We start from the raw sequence: 16,850 nt of genomic DNA on the forward strand, positions 1-16,850 counted from the left end.
ATGCCTAATCCACTGCTGCCGTTAAAGTGACTGCTACGTAAGCGGAAGCTAAAGGTTCATATCAAGATGTCACATGAAGCTAAGCTCTCCTTGGTTGCACATTAACCAGTTTATACTAGTATATTTATGGCACCTGCAGATCAGTTAACCCTGCAAATGAAGCTTTAGGCGAAGAAGAGGTTCAGTGGTGTCCTCTTGTGTTTAATTGATATTAAATGTCTTACCATGTAAAGTTTATAATAAAGACAAACTCCACATTTTTTCTAATCTGAGTTAAGTAGTCCTTTCTACATCCACTCATTAGAATTAGACAACTATGTCGTGCCTCTGCCATCCTGGGAAAAAGGATCTATCTCACACAACACTTCTGATGTAATTCATCATTCAGCATTCATAAAATTATTTATGCCTCCATATTTTTTCAGGAGCGTAGATGGTAAATCATTTTAGGACACTGCAGGTCATAGACGTCATGGCACTGGACAGTCTTTAGAGGAACATTTCAGATCCGTCATCAGTCTTTTGTCAGAGGCTGTTCATTAAAGAAACTTACCAGATCACAGCCGCCATCTTAACGGGAAGAGAAGAAAGTGAACGATGTTTCACAAAAAGTTGAGCGGACGATTATAAACCCCTCAAGATTCAAGACCTATTTTGGGTAAGCTACTATCTAAAGTCCATCCATCCATCCATCCATCCATCCATCCATCCATCCATCCATCCATCCATCCATCCATCCAACTAGATATAAGTACAAATAACGTTGATAAAATGAAAAGATGTTTGAATTCTCCTCACACGCTGATGAAGACCATGCATGTGATAAGATTAAAAGCTACAAACCAGCTACAGACCCCAAGAGTGTTACTGATTTATCAACTGCTATTCTCAAGGTCCAAAATAAACTCTGAATGTCAGATTTATTTAAATTTTTTACATTTAAGGTTTGCTAAAGTCATTACACCATGACACAAAGTGACAGTGTGCAAACTTGCAACTTTAATAATCTTGTACAGTACGATTTCAACAGCAGTCTTTACAATGCACCCAACCCACTTTTCCCCAATAAATAGAATTTCATGTAATCTAAGCTAATCATTATATTTTCCTCAAAAGTTTAACATTTATTGGTGGACGGTGATGTCATCACAGAGATTTCTTTTTTTTTCTTTGATTAATAAAGTGGGGTTTCAATGTCTTCAAGGATTATCAATTTACAGTCACTGTCAAGGATCAAATGACGTCATTCAGCCACAAATCACATTGAATTGTAAAAAATATTTGGTAAATTTCACAATTCATTGTTACGAGACTCAAAATCAAATAAACCATCCAGGTCAACAGGCTAGTTGGATACATTTCTAGAAATTATTCATTTGTGTTTTCTCAGATTAAATGACAATTACCCAAGACTCTTTTCCAACTTCAGTTTAAAAGATTCAGTTAATACGCTTTTGGAGATTTGAGTAAATGTGCAGCATAAAAATGTGCACCCCATAACCCGACACAACAGAATCAGCACAGTAATGAAGGCACTTCATTCTGTAAGAGAAGAGAAATCACAGTTGTTTGAACGAAAGGTCAGACGAGAAACAACAGCCTGCATAGCACTGCTCAACACAAAAAAAAAAAGAAACAAAAAAAACAAAAAGGTCACCCATTTCTCAAAAAAAAAGAAACAAAAAAACTCCTCGTTCTGTTTGTTCAGTTATTTTTTGGTAACTAAAATATTACTTGATAGAATAGTAAAACCTCCTCTCTCTGATAGAAAAATTACTTTATGTATGTCTTGCTCTTAGAAACATATAGTATGTACATACAGTAATATAATCATTTGTCAGTAGGAGTCCTGTACAAAGGGTCCGAGAATGCAGAGATGGTAAGAGTCCATACAGTTGGTGTCTCTAGATTTTATTATGACCGGAACAATTGCCTGAAGTCCTCACATTGGGGGCCACGCTAGGACTCCCAGCACCGGATGGAGGACGGGAGCCGTGCTGCGGGGCCGTGGCAGCGAGGTGAGGCCTTTGTGCAGCGGGCCAGAGGCAGGAAGAACCAGCTGGAGTTGCCGTCTGCTACCTGTTCCTTAGGCTCTGTAATAGACTATAAACGTCCTCCTCCTTACTGAGGCCCTCAAAGAGAGGAATCAGGTCCAGCAGCTCCGTGTCCGTCATGTCGTCAAACCAGGACTGCACTGGGACCTGTGGAGACGATGAGAAGACAGACTGAATTTATTCTTATCAAGGGGGAAAGCCCATCTGACAGTCAATGCTCAAAAGTCTTGCATTATAGGTGAGGAGATGGTCTGAGCCTTGCGTAAATAATTAATCGGGGAGATGCATCAAAGGCATGAAGAGTGGCAGCAGCTCCACTGAGCGACTTTCCCCACAGACGAGAGAAAGCTCATAAAATTGGGAACGCTGCCTTGGGCTAGACGCTGTTTCTAAAACAACGGATTAAAACTGACGATGTCTTGCAGATCATTTACCCTTTTTTATTAACTATAACTAACTTATTTCTTATGCACGAGTATATTTTGACCTCATTTAACCCAGTGGGATGTAAACCACACCATAACATGTCAAATCTTATTGTAGCCCGCATTAAATGTGCAGATTCGCCAACAAGTGATACCTTAACCCAGCCTTCTCTCACATATCTCGGATCATCATGATCAGGACACCACTAGTCCAGGATAATGTATGTTTTAGGTCAAACTCACAAGTGTTCAACATCACGTACAGGACTGACTTACTGCATTCTCAGGGTGGAAGATGTAGGAGGCAGGTGAGTTGTCTATAATGATGACTTTACTGAGCTCTCGGCCCAGCCGACTGAGGTCTTTGACGTAGTTTCCTCTGTGGAAAACACATGATTCCCTGAAGAGTCGGGCTCGAAACACACCCCACTGGTCCAGCAGGTCTGCCACAGGGTCAGCATACTGATCGAAACCAATAAAACAATGAAAGGTTAACACAGTCTGCGCAAAGCGATACAGCGATAGTGAGCGTCGTCTTTGTTCTTCCAACGTGTGAACAAACCTTTGCTAAGCTCGCTGTGAAGAGGACACATTCGAAGAGCTCCCCCATCTTCTGGAGGAATTCGTCCACATGGGGCCTCTTCAGCACGTACACCTGAGACAAAGATGCAAAAAAACTTAACACACCTTTAAAGTTCACAAACTGACACACACGTAAGAATGCGCATCAAACCTCTATATGTTTACTGAGAGATGTTTGATACTAAAACCTGACTAAGAGTTACTTTGAATGAATGTTTGTTGTTGCTCTTTATCAAATTTAAACTGCTGATTAGTTGGATTATTGGTCTGTAACATCTCTGTCATATTTCATACCCTTACAACACTTTTTTTTTTACCGGTGAACTTCATGACTACGTCTATATAATTCATCAAGAAACATCAAACAGGCTTTCTTATTTAAAATCGCTGATTCTAAAAAAGAAAATGTGCAATAATACGAGTTTGAAAGTAAATACACGCACGCCTCTATTAAAAAAGGCACATTTGAGTCTATTTGTATGTTCTTGTGCTTCTTTTGTTAACTGAAATAATGGGCTTTGCACACAACAACAACAATTACTTTGTGATCACATTTGCCATTTCCACTCGTCTTTGTCCTTTTCAGCAGGTCTCCGTGGATTATTTGCTGCCCCCAAGTGCAAGTAATCAAGCATAGGCCAAGACAGATACAAAAAGCCTATCCTGGATTACTTGAACCCGGTTACAGCTACAGAATAGCTGCTTCTGCTTCAAACGGGACACAGAAAATAAACATCAATATACTGTACAACACGTCTAGTCATGGAGCAGGTGTCTCTTCCTTTTTTGCTGTCGTTTCTTTCTCTCGTACATGCACATTTCAAATCAGCGAAGCGTCTCTTCAGCTGCATCTTCAGCACGCTTTGTGATATCTGTTTACTTGGTGACAGAGTGGCGTCACGGCCCGTCTATCTTTACAGCGAGCAAAGACACAGAAAAAAAAAGGAAAGCACTAAATTCAGGGAGGAGCGCATGTGCTGTCCCACTTTGATGTGGATGTGAGATCATACAGAATAATAAATGCTAAAGGAAAGCTTCCGAGATAAGTTTTATAAATGAATGTCTGTTGTTTCATTCAAGCTCAATTCTGTCCTCAATATCAGTGCAACGGTACCTGATGAACAGTCCCATCAATCTCCACTGGAACAATGAAGTCTGCATTGCTGATGGGCTGCAGGAAGACAAGAAACGGAGAAAGGATTAAAAACTTCTCAAAACAGCACAATCTGACAAGGAAGCAGCTCAGCCACATGCCCATATTTTAGTAAAAAAATAAAAAAGATAACGGTAAAATAGACGTATAAGGTGCCCCAGGGAAACCAGGAAGGCTTTAAGCATAATGTGGTTCCCTCTGCTCCAACATTCTGTATCTCAGTGTTAAATAAAAACCAGAAGTGAGACTCCAGAGAGAAACCTCGGCGCTGAACAAGATGACAGAGTAGAGAGCGCAGACAGGAGGAGCGCCGCCGTTTTCTCTGCGTGACTTGTGTCGTCTTTGAAAGGGAAGAAAGGGGGAAGAGGAGAGGTGCAGGAGGTAGAGGAAGATAGATGCCAGAGGGGTGTGGGTGGGAGACAAGTGGAGGGCGTAAAAGATGAGGATGAAAGGATTAGGTGGGAGGCACGGCGGTGTCATTTCGGAAATGGAGAGAGAGAGAAAAAACAGGTGGCACGGAGACGCAGAGAAAAGATGCTCCTCCGAGTTTTAAGAAGCACAAAGAAAGCTTTTTCTGTGAGAGCTAGGCTGTCAGCGGTTTGGATAGTTTGTTGTAGGGACAGAAAAAGAACAAGAGGACTATTTAGAAGTATCATTTTATTTTTAAGTTAAATTAACTGTAATCCATCCACTGGCATTTAAAGAATGCAGGTAAATCTGCTCTTTTCTAATGAGCATTTATTATCCGTTTAAAAAACTGACGTTTGGTCAAACAGCGGTAACTATGGAAACAGCGAAGTTTAAAAAAAAAGGTTTTGAAATTTGAAGGCTAATTAGCCGAAATGTCTGTAAAAGTAGTAAAACCTTAACTTTATGCCTTTTTATGATGATCACCAGCTCCACAAAAAGAAAAAAGTAATTGTCAGACAAAATCAAAGGCTGTCCTGTAATTTAGAGAGCATCTAAGATCAGATCTTAGATGTTAGCTCAGATGTCAGATTAGATTTGAGCTTTTAGCGAGACATAAAGAGAGATAAAAATAAGCTTAAGAAATGAAATATAACACAATAAATAGAAATAGATCGATAGAATCTATCCATGTGGAGCCTATCCCAGCTGACCATCACCTACAGACAATTTAGTCACCAATTAACCTACAAAGTGCATGTCTTAATAGGGGAGACCATACAAACTGCACACAGAAAGGCCCCAGGGGAGGTTTGACCCAAGAACCAACGTGCTGCCCTAATGCAAGAACATTTTAAGTAAATAAAATAAAACATAAAGTCACTTTAACATGTACTTGTACTTGTGCTGTACTTGTAAATTCAAGTTGCGTTCAGACCTAAAACTACAGTTAGCAGGTACAGTTCAACACCATCCAACAGAGGGAGTGGTTGCTGTAGGAATACTAACAACAGCACTTTGACCTTCCACTTGTCACCTGTACAATCTGTCTAATACAACCATTACGGCATGGCGACAGTGGAACAATAGAGCCACTGTACTGGAGACATTTGGTTTCTCTGTGTGATGCTGTGAAGAGTCAGTGCACAAATCAAAGCGTCCAGATCCCTTCAAAGACAGATGTGAGTGCTTCTATGGATCCGTTTTGTAATATATTCAGCTCTGGTTAGTGTTTACACCAGTAAAAGACTGCTTTGGCTGTCTAAAAACAGCACCGGTAATGAGCCAAACCAGCGACAAGCAGAAGAGAGAACACACAGGCAGCATTTGGTCCAACTTCCACAAAGAGAAGAGAAAGAGTCACAGATGGAGGAAGAGACGCACAGACAGACTTGGCCTCTTCTTATTACTCTTCTGCTGAATCACTCCATCATCTGAAGACTGAACACGCGACAGCTGCTCTTAGCGCCGGGCCAGGATTGGAGACGGCGAGAGATATGAAAATGGAGGAGGGTGAGATGGAGGGGATGTATGTTTGAGAGAAATAGAGAGAGAGAGAAATAGAAAGAGAGATAAAGTAAATGGAAAAGTGTTTTATGGTTCTCTGCTGAACCAGCGTTGACCTCGACAGACGTGACGGACGGAGGAAACTTCTGCTGGCTCGTTTGTATCTGGTGATCACAGCGTTTCCTTTACATACATACACATCACAGCAATTCATCATTTGGTATTAACTATCTCTGAAAAACACTTCCATATCTTATTACAGCAGGTTTGTCCACATCTAGGAGCTCACTCTTACCAAATCATCATGTTATACAGAGCAAGACAAAACTTATATTTAAAACCTTTCAGGGCAAAATAAGATTATTTTCATTATTGCTGATTAATTTCTCAATTACTTCCACCTTCAAAATCTCTCCAAAACTACTCCAAAATCCAAAAGATTGGAAGAAGTAAATATTCACGACTCACAGCCTAGAAGCAAGCGACAACCGAACTGACAACTGAAGTCTGTGCTTTGATTGACAGGAGGGTGCAGTTACAGATGGCTTGTTTGAGCACCCAGGCGTCATTCGACATGCTTCAAGTCTGTTGATCCAGGTCTTTGCCGATTTTTAGATTTGAAGGGAGGTCGAAGAGCCACACATGCAGAAACCTGACGTACATGCTGTCCATTCTTTATGCCGTCAGTGCCTAGGAGCAGCAAAATGAGGTTTTGGCTTCACAGCATTAAGGAGATCTAACTCTGTCCATGTACTTTGTGCACTTTGTTTTTCAGCTTTCAGTCCCTTTGTTAAGATAAATCTTGTTGCTACAGCATGACAGTCATATTTTAGTGTCGTGTTGAAACAACAGTTTCAACACAACACTGTCAATACCGTAGGGTCCATAAATCAAAGGTTTTTGTGTTTGGTATGGAAGAACTTAACTTGGCCTGCACGGAGCCTTGACTTTAACCCCGTTCAGCACATTTAAGATGAAGTGGAGCGAACCAGACATCAGTGTCTGACCTCACGTATGCCCTTGTGGCTGAATGGGATCAAATCCCTGCAGCCAGATGCAGCCAAAATTGTGCTGAAGTGTGGAGGCTGTTAGAGCAACGTGATTCTGGGATGAGATGTGCAGCAATTACATATTGGTGTAACGTTTGGGTGTCCACCACTGACAGTAAACAGAATGGACGGTGTATGCGCAGGTTTCTGGAAAGCGGTTTTGAAACAGTTTTTGGCACTTCGGCACAGTCACGGAGGCTGTCGCTTGACCATGTGTGTTTTGATACTTATCTTATTCCTATTTCTTATTGCTATTATCATTTTTTTGTACCATGCACCTGGTTTTATTTTTTTAGTGCTTCTTCTTCTTTTTCTTCTTCTTCTTCTTATTACAGCCATCAGCCACTTTTACACATTTACCACCCACTGGATCTAATCCTAGAGGAATTATCTTTTCATCCGTAACATACCGGATAAAGCATACAGTATGTGATTCGTTATGTAACGCTTCTTTTTCAGTCTACGTCCATCTGTGCACTTTGTGAAATGTCCCTCTGTCAGTTCTGTTTTTTTTTTCCCTGCACTAATTGTCCAGCGGTTGCTTGCATATTTTGATCCAAATTTACCTCCTAACCTCGCTTAATCTACAGGAAATCCTGCAGGCTTCTGAACGGAACTGAAAACGCTACGTGTGTGCCACTTTCTGTTTCGCTCTCTTCCTCTCCCAACTGATTTTTGTCGTTTATTGCATTGCCTGAATCCATTTCGCGCCGCATACTGATCTCTGAACTAAAGGCATTTTGATGGACTGGTGTGTAACTGCAGTTTCATAACAAGGAGGGAGAAAGAAAAAAAAGTTCCCGTGTGAGTTTCTGACTTGTTTTGTCAGGAGAGAAAATAAAATCCTTCAAACTATTAGAACAGATCCAGGACTTCTGCGAAATTCATCCCGCAGTCATTTAAGGCAACAGTACTCTGTATTGGACACACCCTTGTGTGTGGGTGAGCGTGTACGTGTGTGTGGCCCCATACTGCTGGCATGTGACTGTAATGGGCAGGTCCAGTACACTGTGCGTTTTTCTTTGCCTTTGGACTTTCCACAGTCATATGAAAATGCACTGAGAGTGTTTTCTCTGCACTTATTTTTAATCAACAAATAGTTTCCTCTCGCTGCTGAGTAAAACTAGAGCAAACACAAAAGAGGCTCCAGCTTCACCTTGAGCTATCTTGTTGCACGGCTCTCCATTGAGCTGCACTCATGCTGAGGACGACAACAACAAAAAAAAAAGGCTCACGGTGCAGATCCAGATCCAGCACACAGATGTAATAAGATCAGATGGGGCAGAGTTGTGCTGAAGTGGGTTACTAGGTGTGCCAGGTGTGTCAGTAGAGGGAAGTGTTGAATCAGACCTGATAACAACAGTCATATTCAGTCCGATGGAATTTAGTGTATAATATGAGATTTATGGGAGAACCAAAGCACGTATGTGTGCCACAAAAACAGACAAACATTATTTTACAACTTCTACTACTAAAAAACATTTAACTCAGGGTCTCATCTTTAAGGTCGTCTTCAAATAGAACAGCGTGCTTAAACTTAAAAAATGTGGTATTTTCCTGGCATTCTAAAACCTTAAAAACCTTATGTCCAAATGAACTGCAAAGCAAGATAATCAATTTGTTGTTATTGTGTAGGTGAACGGGAGAGTTGGTGTTAAAGGGTTTAAGGCTATGAACTCATAAGAAGCTGACATTTTAGAGACGCTTCACATGGTTCGCAAAGATGATACTGTAAGTACCTGCTGAGGACACACTTTCCTGCAACTTCGGTAACATTGACAGAGCTCAGTGGCACCTCGTGCTCAATGTCGCAATACCACCGAACCCATTTTCACAGCAAAGAATGGCATCTTGATGATTTATTTCTGTATAATCCTATCATCCCTCCGAGGCTGTGGAGTAACAGCACCACAAAACAGAAACGATGAAAACGAGACATGAGTGTTTATTTTAATGAGCACTTGTGTTTGTGTTATAGAGATGTAAAATACCTTGAAGGAGCTGTGTACAAGGGTTTCGTCCAAGTCGATCACCACACAGTTCTTGCCGTAGTCCGGTATACTGACCTCCGGCAGGAGGAACTTGGCTGGTGGCTGCAGAGACAATACACACACTTTACAATACATGTTCATTAGAGGGAACAGGTTTACACAACACACTCACCCACACACTTACACACACACACACACTCATACTGAGGGTGTGATGATGGCTCAGTTAGAGTGTTGGGGATAATCACTTGGCCGCTTTGGGCGACACTAAAGAAAGACTTAACGGCATAAACGACCTGCAGGAGGGCGCCGCTTAGCTTCTGCGGAGGCTTGACTGAGAGATGTGATGTCAATATGCTGGAGAGGTGATATGATACTCATCCTAGACTAACTGCTGGTGCAGTATAGTACTCTTTGCTCTTGAATATGACAAATTAATCAATTTGTTGACTGACAGACAAATCTAATTATCAACAATTATCAGTTAAGGTTTTCATTTTACAGATTTATTGATAGTGAGTAATGAGTAGTCAGTAGTAGCAACTAAAAGCTAAAATTGGTTAAAAGCTGGAACTGTAATCAATATCACAATATCGATCAAATGTTAATTAAAAATAATAATAACAAACTGAACTTGCCGATTTTGTTTAAAGGTCCAGTGTGTAAGACTTAGGTGTATTCATTGTTATTCAATATTTATTAGTATGTTTTCATTAGTGTATAATCACCTGAAAATAAGAATTCTTGTGATTTTGTTTATATCTACAGTGAGAGCGGGTCCTCTTTCACGGAGTCCGCCATGTTGAACTGCCATTTTTGTACAGTAGCCCAGAACAGACAAACCAAACACTAGATCTAGATGTGACCTTTGGCTGCAAAATTCACAAAATTCATAAAAAAACAAGTTTTTCTTATATGCTTAGGAGAGGGTGAGGTGTGGGAGAGTATTCACTCACTTCACCGCTATAGAGTGCCACTAAATCCTACACACTGGACCTTTAAAGTTTTAAAGTAACGTTGTTATAAATTACATTTTGCCCGTAATCATGAACAGGATTTCGTAAAAGCAAATCACGTTGTTACAATATAATTCCAATGAATTATTGACCTGTGCTGAGTTAGTTAATATATAACATAATTATATGAATATGTGACAATGTCTGTCTATAGTGATAGAGTAGAGAGTGCATTGTTTCTTCCTTTATTAGCGAAACTCAATACACCTTTTCGGGTCAACACAGGTGTTTCCAATGATACTAATTAAGGTTCAGTTCTATTTAGTGCAGCAGGGACTTTCCAGTGAGTCACAGCAGCGCCCTGAATCTGTTTGACCTAATTGGAATGTGGCCTTAATTAGTATCATTGGTAACACCTGTGTTTACCTACTATTTGTTGTCAAAATGGCTGCTGTGAAACAATAATTGGCTTTTAAAGTGTCAAATAATAGTGAGAAAGGGCCATCAAAACACGCTCAGACCCCGAGGAGATGCCTTCAGAATACTTGTGTACAGTAATTCAAATGTCAGCCCGAAACCTAGACAAATTTAATTTAAAGTGATAAGAGAAAACATCAGATCCTCCTATGTGAGAAGCTGCAAGGACAATTATGGCTCATTTAATGTCAGCTCATCGCATATCGAAACTAGGTAGCTGGTAACATTCAGCCAAGTCATTTTCCTGTTGTTGTTGTTGTTGTGGCTGTTTGTGGTTTGACTGTACGAGTCCCTGCTGTTATTTTTGGTATTACCTCATGTTGACTGAGCTGTGATGGTGCTGCCTTCAGGGTCAGAGGGGAAAAAGGAGAAACACTCGTGTCCTCTGCCAAGCAGGCCTGGGGTTATAGACAGGCACGGGGCAGATGGTGTGGCCATGGGGGGGGGCACACACACACTCACACATATGCCCATGCATTCATGCACACACACATACATACACACAAAAATCTATATAGAGGTGACGAGCAAGGACTCTGTCAATCATACACGGTCGGTATGTCCGTCATATTATGCTGTGTCTGTGTTTCAGTGTGTGTGTTTTTTGGCCCGGGCTCGCTGTATTTATCATGTCTTATCGTGGGACCGCATGCTGATGTACCACAGAAAGGATTCCCTGTGAGCAAGGACACTGAATGACATCATGTCAGGCTGTGATGAATGTGATCCACACATGCAGGTTGAGCAAATAAAGAAAGACTGACTGGGACCTTGACATTTACACCAGGGAGCTGCACTGTGATAAAATTTTTTAAAAAAGCCTTTCACCTGAAGGCACAGGCAGGGGGCGCTCTCCCAAACTGACTAGCTCTGAATCATAGTGCAACATGGTTTTGGATAGGAAATTGTTTTACTTGATTACCAAGAAGCTAATCTAACAAACAGATGCTGAAAAACATGTGTCTAAGGAGGGAAAACATGAATTCCAGTGTGCCATCTTAATATAGGCCAACGTCATGATTTAAATTAATTAAAATATTAAATCCTGAATCCTATAAGAGGTAAAATCCAGCTTGTGTTAGTGTAAGAAAGCAGCTTAAATGACTGCAATGTTATCATAACGATGATGACAAAAGTAAGCGATAAGTATATCGCTATGTGCTATGGACCTTTTATCTTTGAAGTGTCCGAAATAAAGTTATAATAAAAATATATATAATATAAGTAATAAGCACTGGGATGTATTTTGTAAAAGATCATGAAAAACATTCAAAAGTAATTAATTACAGTAAAATATAGTATAGTATATAGAGTATTTTTTAACATATTTTGGATATTATATGAATTTGGAGCAATCAAAGTGTGCTACAGTATACAGAATAAAAATTAAAAGTAGTGTTCATAATGGCTGTAACTCTTTACTCTTTATTTATTATATTGCATTTATTTATCAATAATAATACTCTCATGATAACATACTACACCCCTTCTGCCAATGAAGGCCATGAGATGCAGCTGAAAGCTCCAGTAGATCCTTCACAGAAGAAATCATAAACCATTAATTGGGGGCCTATAATGATTATAAACGCTACATTAAAGTAGAGTGATGCTGTTTGCTTCCATGTCTGTGTCTTTATGTGTTTGTCATGACCTTAAGGCGCCTTTTGACGTGGTGCTGCGTCTGTGATAATAAAGAGTAACGCAGATGTAACCTGTCCAGGTCAGCGCGAGTTATTTAAGTTGTCCACGCCCGGACACGGCCGGGAATATAAAACAGCAGACCTCATCGCCACATGCACTTCCTGCCATTGAAGGGAGGTGTCTGCTGGGTGGTGTAGTTTAAAGCTTGGCTGCCTTGTGGGATGCTGTGAGTGTGAATATCCTAAATTACAGTAAACCACAGGACCGCATACATTCCAAAATAGCTAAATGAACTGCAGTTTCAGCACAAACAAAGCAGGGATCCGATGAATCCCCCCTTTCTGGTGAAACCTTGACGAAGTACAAATCAAGTCCCTTTCAAATGCAAAGACCACTGAGTGCATAATCACAATGTGAAATCTCTCAATAAAGACAAATAACTAATTTAATTAAGCGTTTTAAAGGCAGGTTCTCCATTTGTTGATCCAAACTGTATCTGTAAAGGTCTAGCGTAATAAGAAAATTAATCTTTTGTTCTGTCCCGGTGATTAGAGAAACAGAGGACAAATGGACAACAGGGCAAAGCCCCAAATAAATCATATGAAAATAAATGGATCTGGATTACTTCTTTCTGCCGATTACGTGCAGGGTAAGTAGCATAAAGAAAATCACTGAAAGCTGCGTCGTTATCACAATGGGACAGCGCAAAAAAATTCTACTGCGAGCAAAGAAAAACCACCTTCGTGTCAACATCCACATGCAGCTAGAATGATGAAGCACAGCTAGAAGAGGGAGGATGGTTACCGGGATGCAGTGAGATGAAGAAAAATGAAAGGTAATAATACATACACTGGGGATGGGGATGACCTGGACCTGGTCACACTGGAGGAAAATAAACAGGGAGAGAAAAAGAGAAAGAGATTGAACGACAGTGTAGAGGGGGAGGTAAAAAAAAAAAAAAACAGAAAAAGAAAGCAGGAAAGCCAAAGAAAAATCTTTGCGTGGAAGAAATCGACAACATCAATATTCGAATCAACAAATGCACAGGGAGAAAAGGAGGGAGAGGGACAGAGAAAGGGATGTATAGTACACACCGTGATAGAAAGTAAGAACAACTTGCTCAAAAACAAACAGAGCTACCATAGTAACAAATACGCCTGGCCAGAAATCCAGCAACAGTACACTGCTGGGAGGGACTGTGGCATGGACCCAGCTCGAAAATCAGCCCCGCACTATAACAAGGCTTTTTATGGCAAGGTTCGTTAGGTTCACTCTAAATTAATGGGAACTCATTTGTTGAGAAGGGGATCTGGAGCGGGTCAGCGCTGACCACATGTATAGTGTCTGTAAAGGGCCACACATTCCTCTCCTGAATGAGAGACATTTACAGGTAAACAGGAGTGGAAATGTGATATGATTTTGCTCCATTTATAGCGCTCGTGTACCTGCCTTGGCAGCAGAACGCCGTGTTTGTGGAGGAGCTCGGGGGTTTTGGCGCCTTTTCCACGGGGCCAGAACGTTCGCTTCACACATCCTCACTACACTGGTCAGTGTGTGTGTGAGGAGAGGGGGAGGCGTGGGTGCCAAGCAATCCATCACACCGGACACACACAAGGCCCACTTTATGGGGATTAAAGAAGCAGCAGTATGAGCGCATGTGTGTGTGCGTACATGTGTTGCCATGGGTATATGGTAAGAGTTGTGCAAGCTTGTGCGAGCATGCGCCAGAAAGAGCAAGCAAGAGTGTGTGTGTGTGTGTGTGTGTGTGTGTGTGTCTTTTGAGCTTCTCAGCGTGCTCTGTGTGTTATTTTGTGTGTGCGGTTGTGTGCGTAGGCAGATATCGAAGAATGCAAGATGGGAAGCGAGCCCGTATTTTCAAGCAGTGGATGGTAAACAACCTCTGGGTTCAGCGGGTTTGAAGCAGCTGGAAAAATTTGTGGAGGGAGCTCAGCGAGGCTGCACAGCGCCTCGGCCTCAGCTCTCTGCAGGAAAAAGCAAACCCTAACAAGCTGTCTGTAGCAAAACCAAACAAATGTTACTCCTTACTGGACTCAAACTGGGATTTCTGTCCCATATTAACTAATTCCCACAAGTGTGTTTTTTTTTTTTCTTTGTCATGTGAATGCAAATGGTATGTAGTTTGGACTCTGACCAAGTATGATGTGAGAGAAAAATAAGCTTCACCTTGGGAGGACTGCCATTCTCCTCTGGCGGTGGGGGCAGAGAAAGTGCCTTGTTGTTGGTGGGTGGTGGGTCCACGTGGTAGTCATTGTAGTTGCGGAAGCAGCAGAAGAAGGGGCTGAAAATGCTCCGGCTCCGGTGCTTCTTTAGGCTGCTGTTGGACTGGGAGACTGGGAAGTGATAATGAAAGAAAGAAAAGCGAGATTAGGCTGCTTTGCATATGCCAGCCAGTGGTGGAGGAATTCAATACCACACTGTTAAAATGACCCTTTTACAAGTAAAGGTTCTGCATTGAGAATGTTACGAATGGTCTGACATTTTAGGATAATAAAAAGCTACAGCCAGCGAGTGGTAAGCGTAGCTTGGAAACAAGGTGGAAGGCAGTACATAACAGCACCGTAAAAAAAAACATTTTGGTTTTCTGAAATGAAACAAACAAGATATATACAGTCGTCCCTCGCTATAATGCGCTTCACTTTTCGCGGACTCGCTGTTTCACCGTTTTTTTTTGTGTAATTTTGCATGCTTTTTTTTTTACAGCGTACTGTACAGTATGAACGCGCATGTGTTCTGCGTCCTGATTATATGTATAATAATTGTAAAACTTACTTCGCAGATTTCGTTTATTGCGGGTTATTTTTAGAACGTATCCCCCACGATAAACGAGGGACCACTGTATATATAACTTGTAGATGTTGGTTAATAATTTCATTTGGACACTGGTCGTAAATAGAATGCTAATGATTTCATGTTTTATGATTATGAGTGGCTGAGTGCCACACCTGACTTTACTGACTCAGACTTTGAACTTCCTCATTCAGGCTGGAAACCGGAATTCAACTTTTAACGTGCACGGGGGAGGCGTGGGTGCCAAGCAATCCATCACACCGGACACACACAAGGCCCACTTTATGGGATTAAAGAAGCAGCAGTATGAGCGCATGGTGTGTGCGTACATGTGTTGCCATGGGTATATGGTAAGAGTTGTGCAAGCTTGTGCGAGCATGCGCCAGAAAGAGCAAGCAAGAGGTGTGTGTGTGTGTGTGTGTGTGTGTGTGTGTGTGTGTGTGTGTGTGTGTGTGGTCTTTTGAGCTTCTCAGCGTGCTCTGTGGGTTATTTTGTGTGTGCGGTTGTGTGCGTAGGCAGATATCGAAGAATGCAAGATGGGAAGCGAGCCCGTATTTTCAAGCAGTGGATGGTAAACAACCTCTGGGTTCAGCGGGTTTGAAGCAGCTGGAAAAATTTGTGGGGGAGCTCAGCGAGGCTGCACAGCGCCTCGGCCTCAGCTCTCTGCAGGAAAAAGCAAACCCTAACAAGCTGTCTGTGCAAAACCACAACAAATTTACTCCTTACTGGACTCAAACTGGGTTTCTGTCCCATATTAACTATTCCCACAAGTGTTTTTTTTTTTTTTTTTTGTCTGTGAATGCAAATGGTATGTAGTTTGGACTCTGACCAAGTATGATGTGAGAGAAAAATAAGCTTCACCTTGGAGGACTGCCATTCTCCTCTGGCGGTGGGGCAGAGAAAGTGCCTTGTTGTTGGTGGTGGGGGGTCCACGTGGTAGTCATTGTAGTTGCGGAAGCAGCAGAAGAAGGGGCGTGAAAATGCTCCGGCTCCGGTGCTTCTTTGGCTGCTGTTGGACTGGGAGCTGATGGGAAGTGATAATAAAAGAAGAAAAGCGAGATTAGGCTGCTTTGCATATGGCAGCCAGTGGTGGAGGAATTCAATACCACACTGTTAAAATGACCCTTTTACAAGTAAAGGTTCTGCATTGAGAATGTTACGATGGTCTGACATTTTAGGATAATAAAAGCTACAGCCAGCGAGTGGTAGCGTACTTGGAAACAAGGTGGAAGGCAGTACATAACAGCACCGTAAAAAACAACATTTTTTTCTGAAATGAAACAAACAAGATATATACAGTCGTCCCTCGCTAAATGCGTTCACTTTTCGCGGACTCGCTGTTTCACAGATTTTTTTTGTGTAATTCTGCATGTTTGTTTTTTTTTACAGCATACTGTACAGTTGAACGCGCATTGTTTTCTGCCCTAAATTGGCTAAGGAGAACCGCACGTGTTCTGCGTCCTGAATATATGTATAAATTTGTAAAACTTACTTCGCAGATTTTGTTTATTGCGGTTTTTTAGAAGTATCCCCACCATAACGAGGGACCACGTGTATATATATATATATTATAATAGATATATATATATATATATATATTATATATATATATATTTATATAGTGTTAATTTGTGACTTTGTGTGCCAGTAGGCATTTGTTTTCACCACTGGACACAGCCAGGCTAGCTGCTTCCCTATGTTTCTAGTCTTTGAGCTAAACTAACCGTCTCGTGGCTTGTCACTTTGCTAATGTATGTCGAGGTAATAAAAGCTAAGTGATCAATACTTAAAAAAGATCTC

At 41.3% G+C, this 16,850-nt stretch overlaps 1 protein-coding gene across 2 annotated transcripts in view; it reads right to left on the reverse strand.

Annotated features, from left to right (window-relative positions):
• Positions 1 to 976: 976 nt before the first annotated feature.
• ctdspla (CTD (carboxy-terminal domain, RNA polymerase II, polypeptide A) small phosphatase-like a) overlaps positions 977 to 16,850 on the reverse strand; it is a 31,486-nt gene continuing 15,612 nt past the window's right edge. Inside the window, exons 2-8 of one of the 2 annotated variants that reach the window (XM_027274197.1) lie at positions 14,427 to 14,593; positions 13,092 to 13,124; positions 9,169 to 9,270; positions 4,176 to 4,232; positions 3,042 to 3,134; positions 2,756 to 2,941; positions 977 to 2,201 (exon numbers count right to left, since the gene is read on the reverse strand). In XM_027274197.1, the coding sequence (XP_027129998.1) occupies positions 2,076 to 2,201; positions 2,756 to 2,941; positions 3,042 to 3,134; positions 4,176 to 4,232; positions 9,169 to 9,270; positions 13,092 to 13,124; positions 14,427 to 14,593 (764 nt within the window). In that variant the 3' untranslated portion in view covers positions 977 to 2,075. The remainder of the gene's footprint in view (positions 2,202 to 2,755; positions 2,942 to 3,041; positions 3,135 to 4,175; positions 4,233 to 9,168; positions 9,271 to 13,091; positions 13,125 to 14,426; positions 14,594 to 16,850) is intronic. The other variant, XM_027274198.1, reaches the window with a different exon arrangement.

The sequence above is a fragment of the Larimichthys crocea genome, chromosome XXIII (genome assembly GCF_000972845.2).
Source record: "Larimichthys crocea isolate SSNF chromosome XXIII, L_crocea_2.0, whole genome shotgun sequence".
Taxonomy (NCBI): Eukaryota; Metazoa; Chordata; class Actinopteri; family Sciaenidae; genus Larimichthys; species Larimichthys crocea.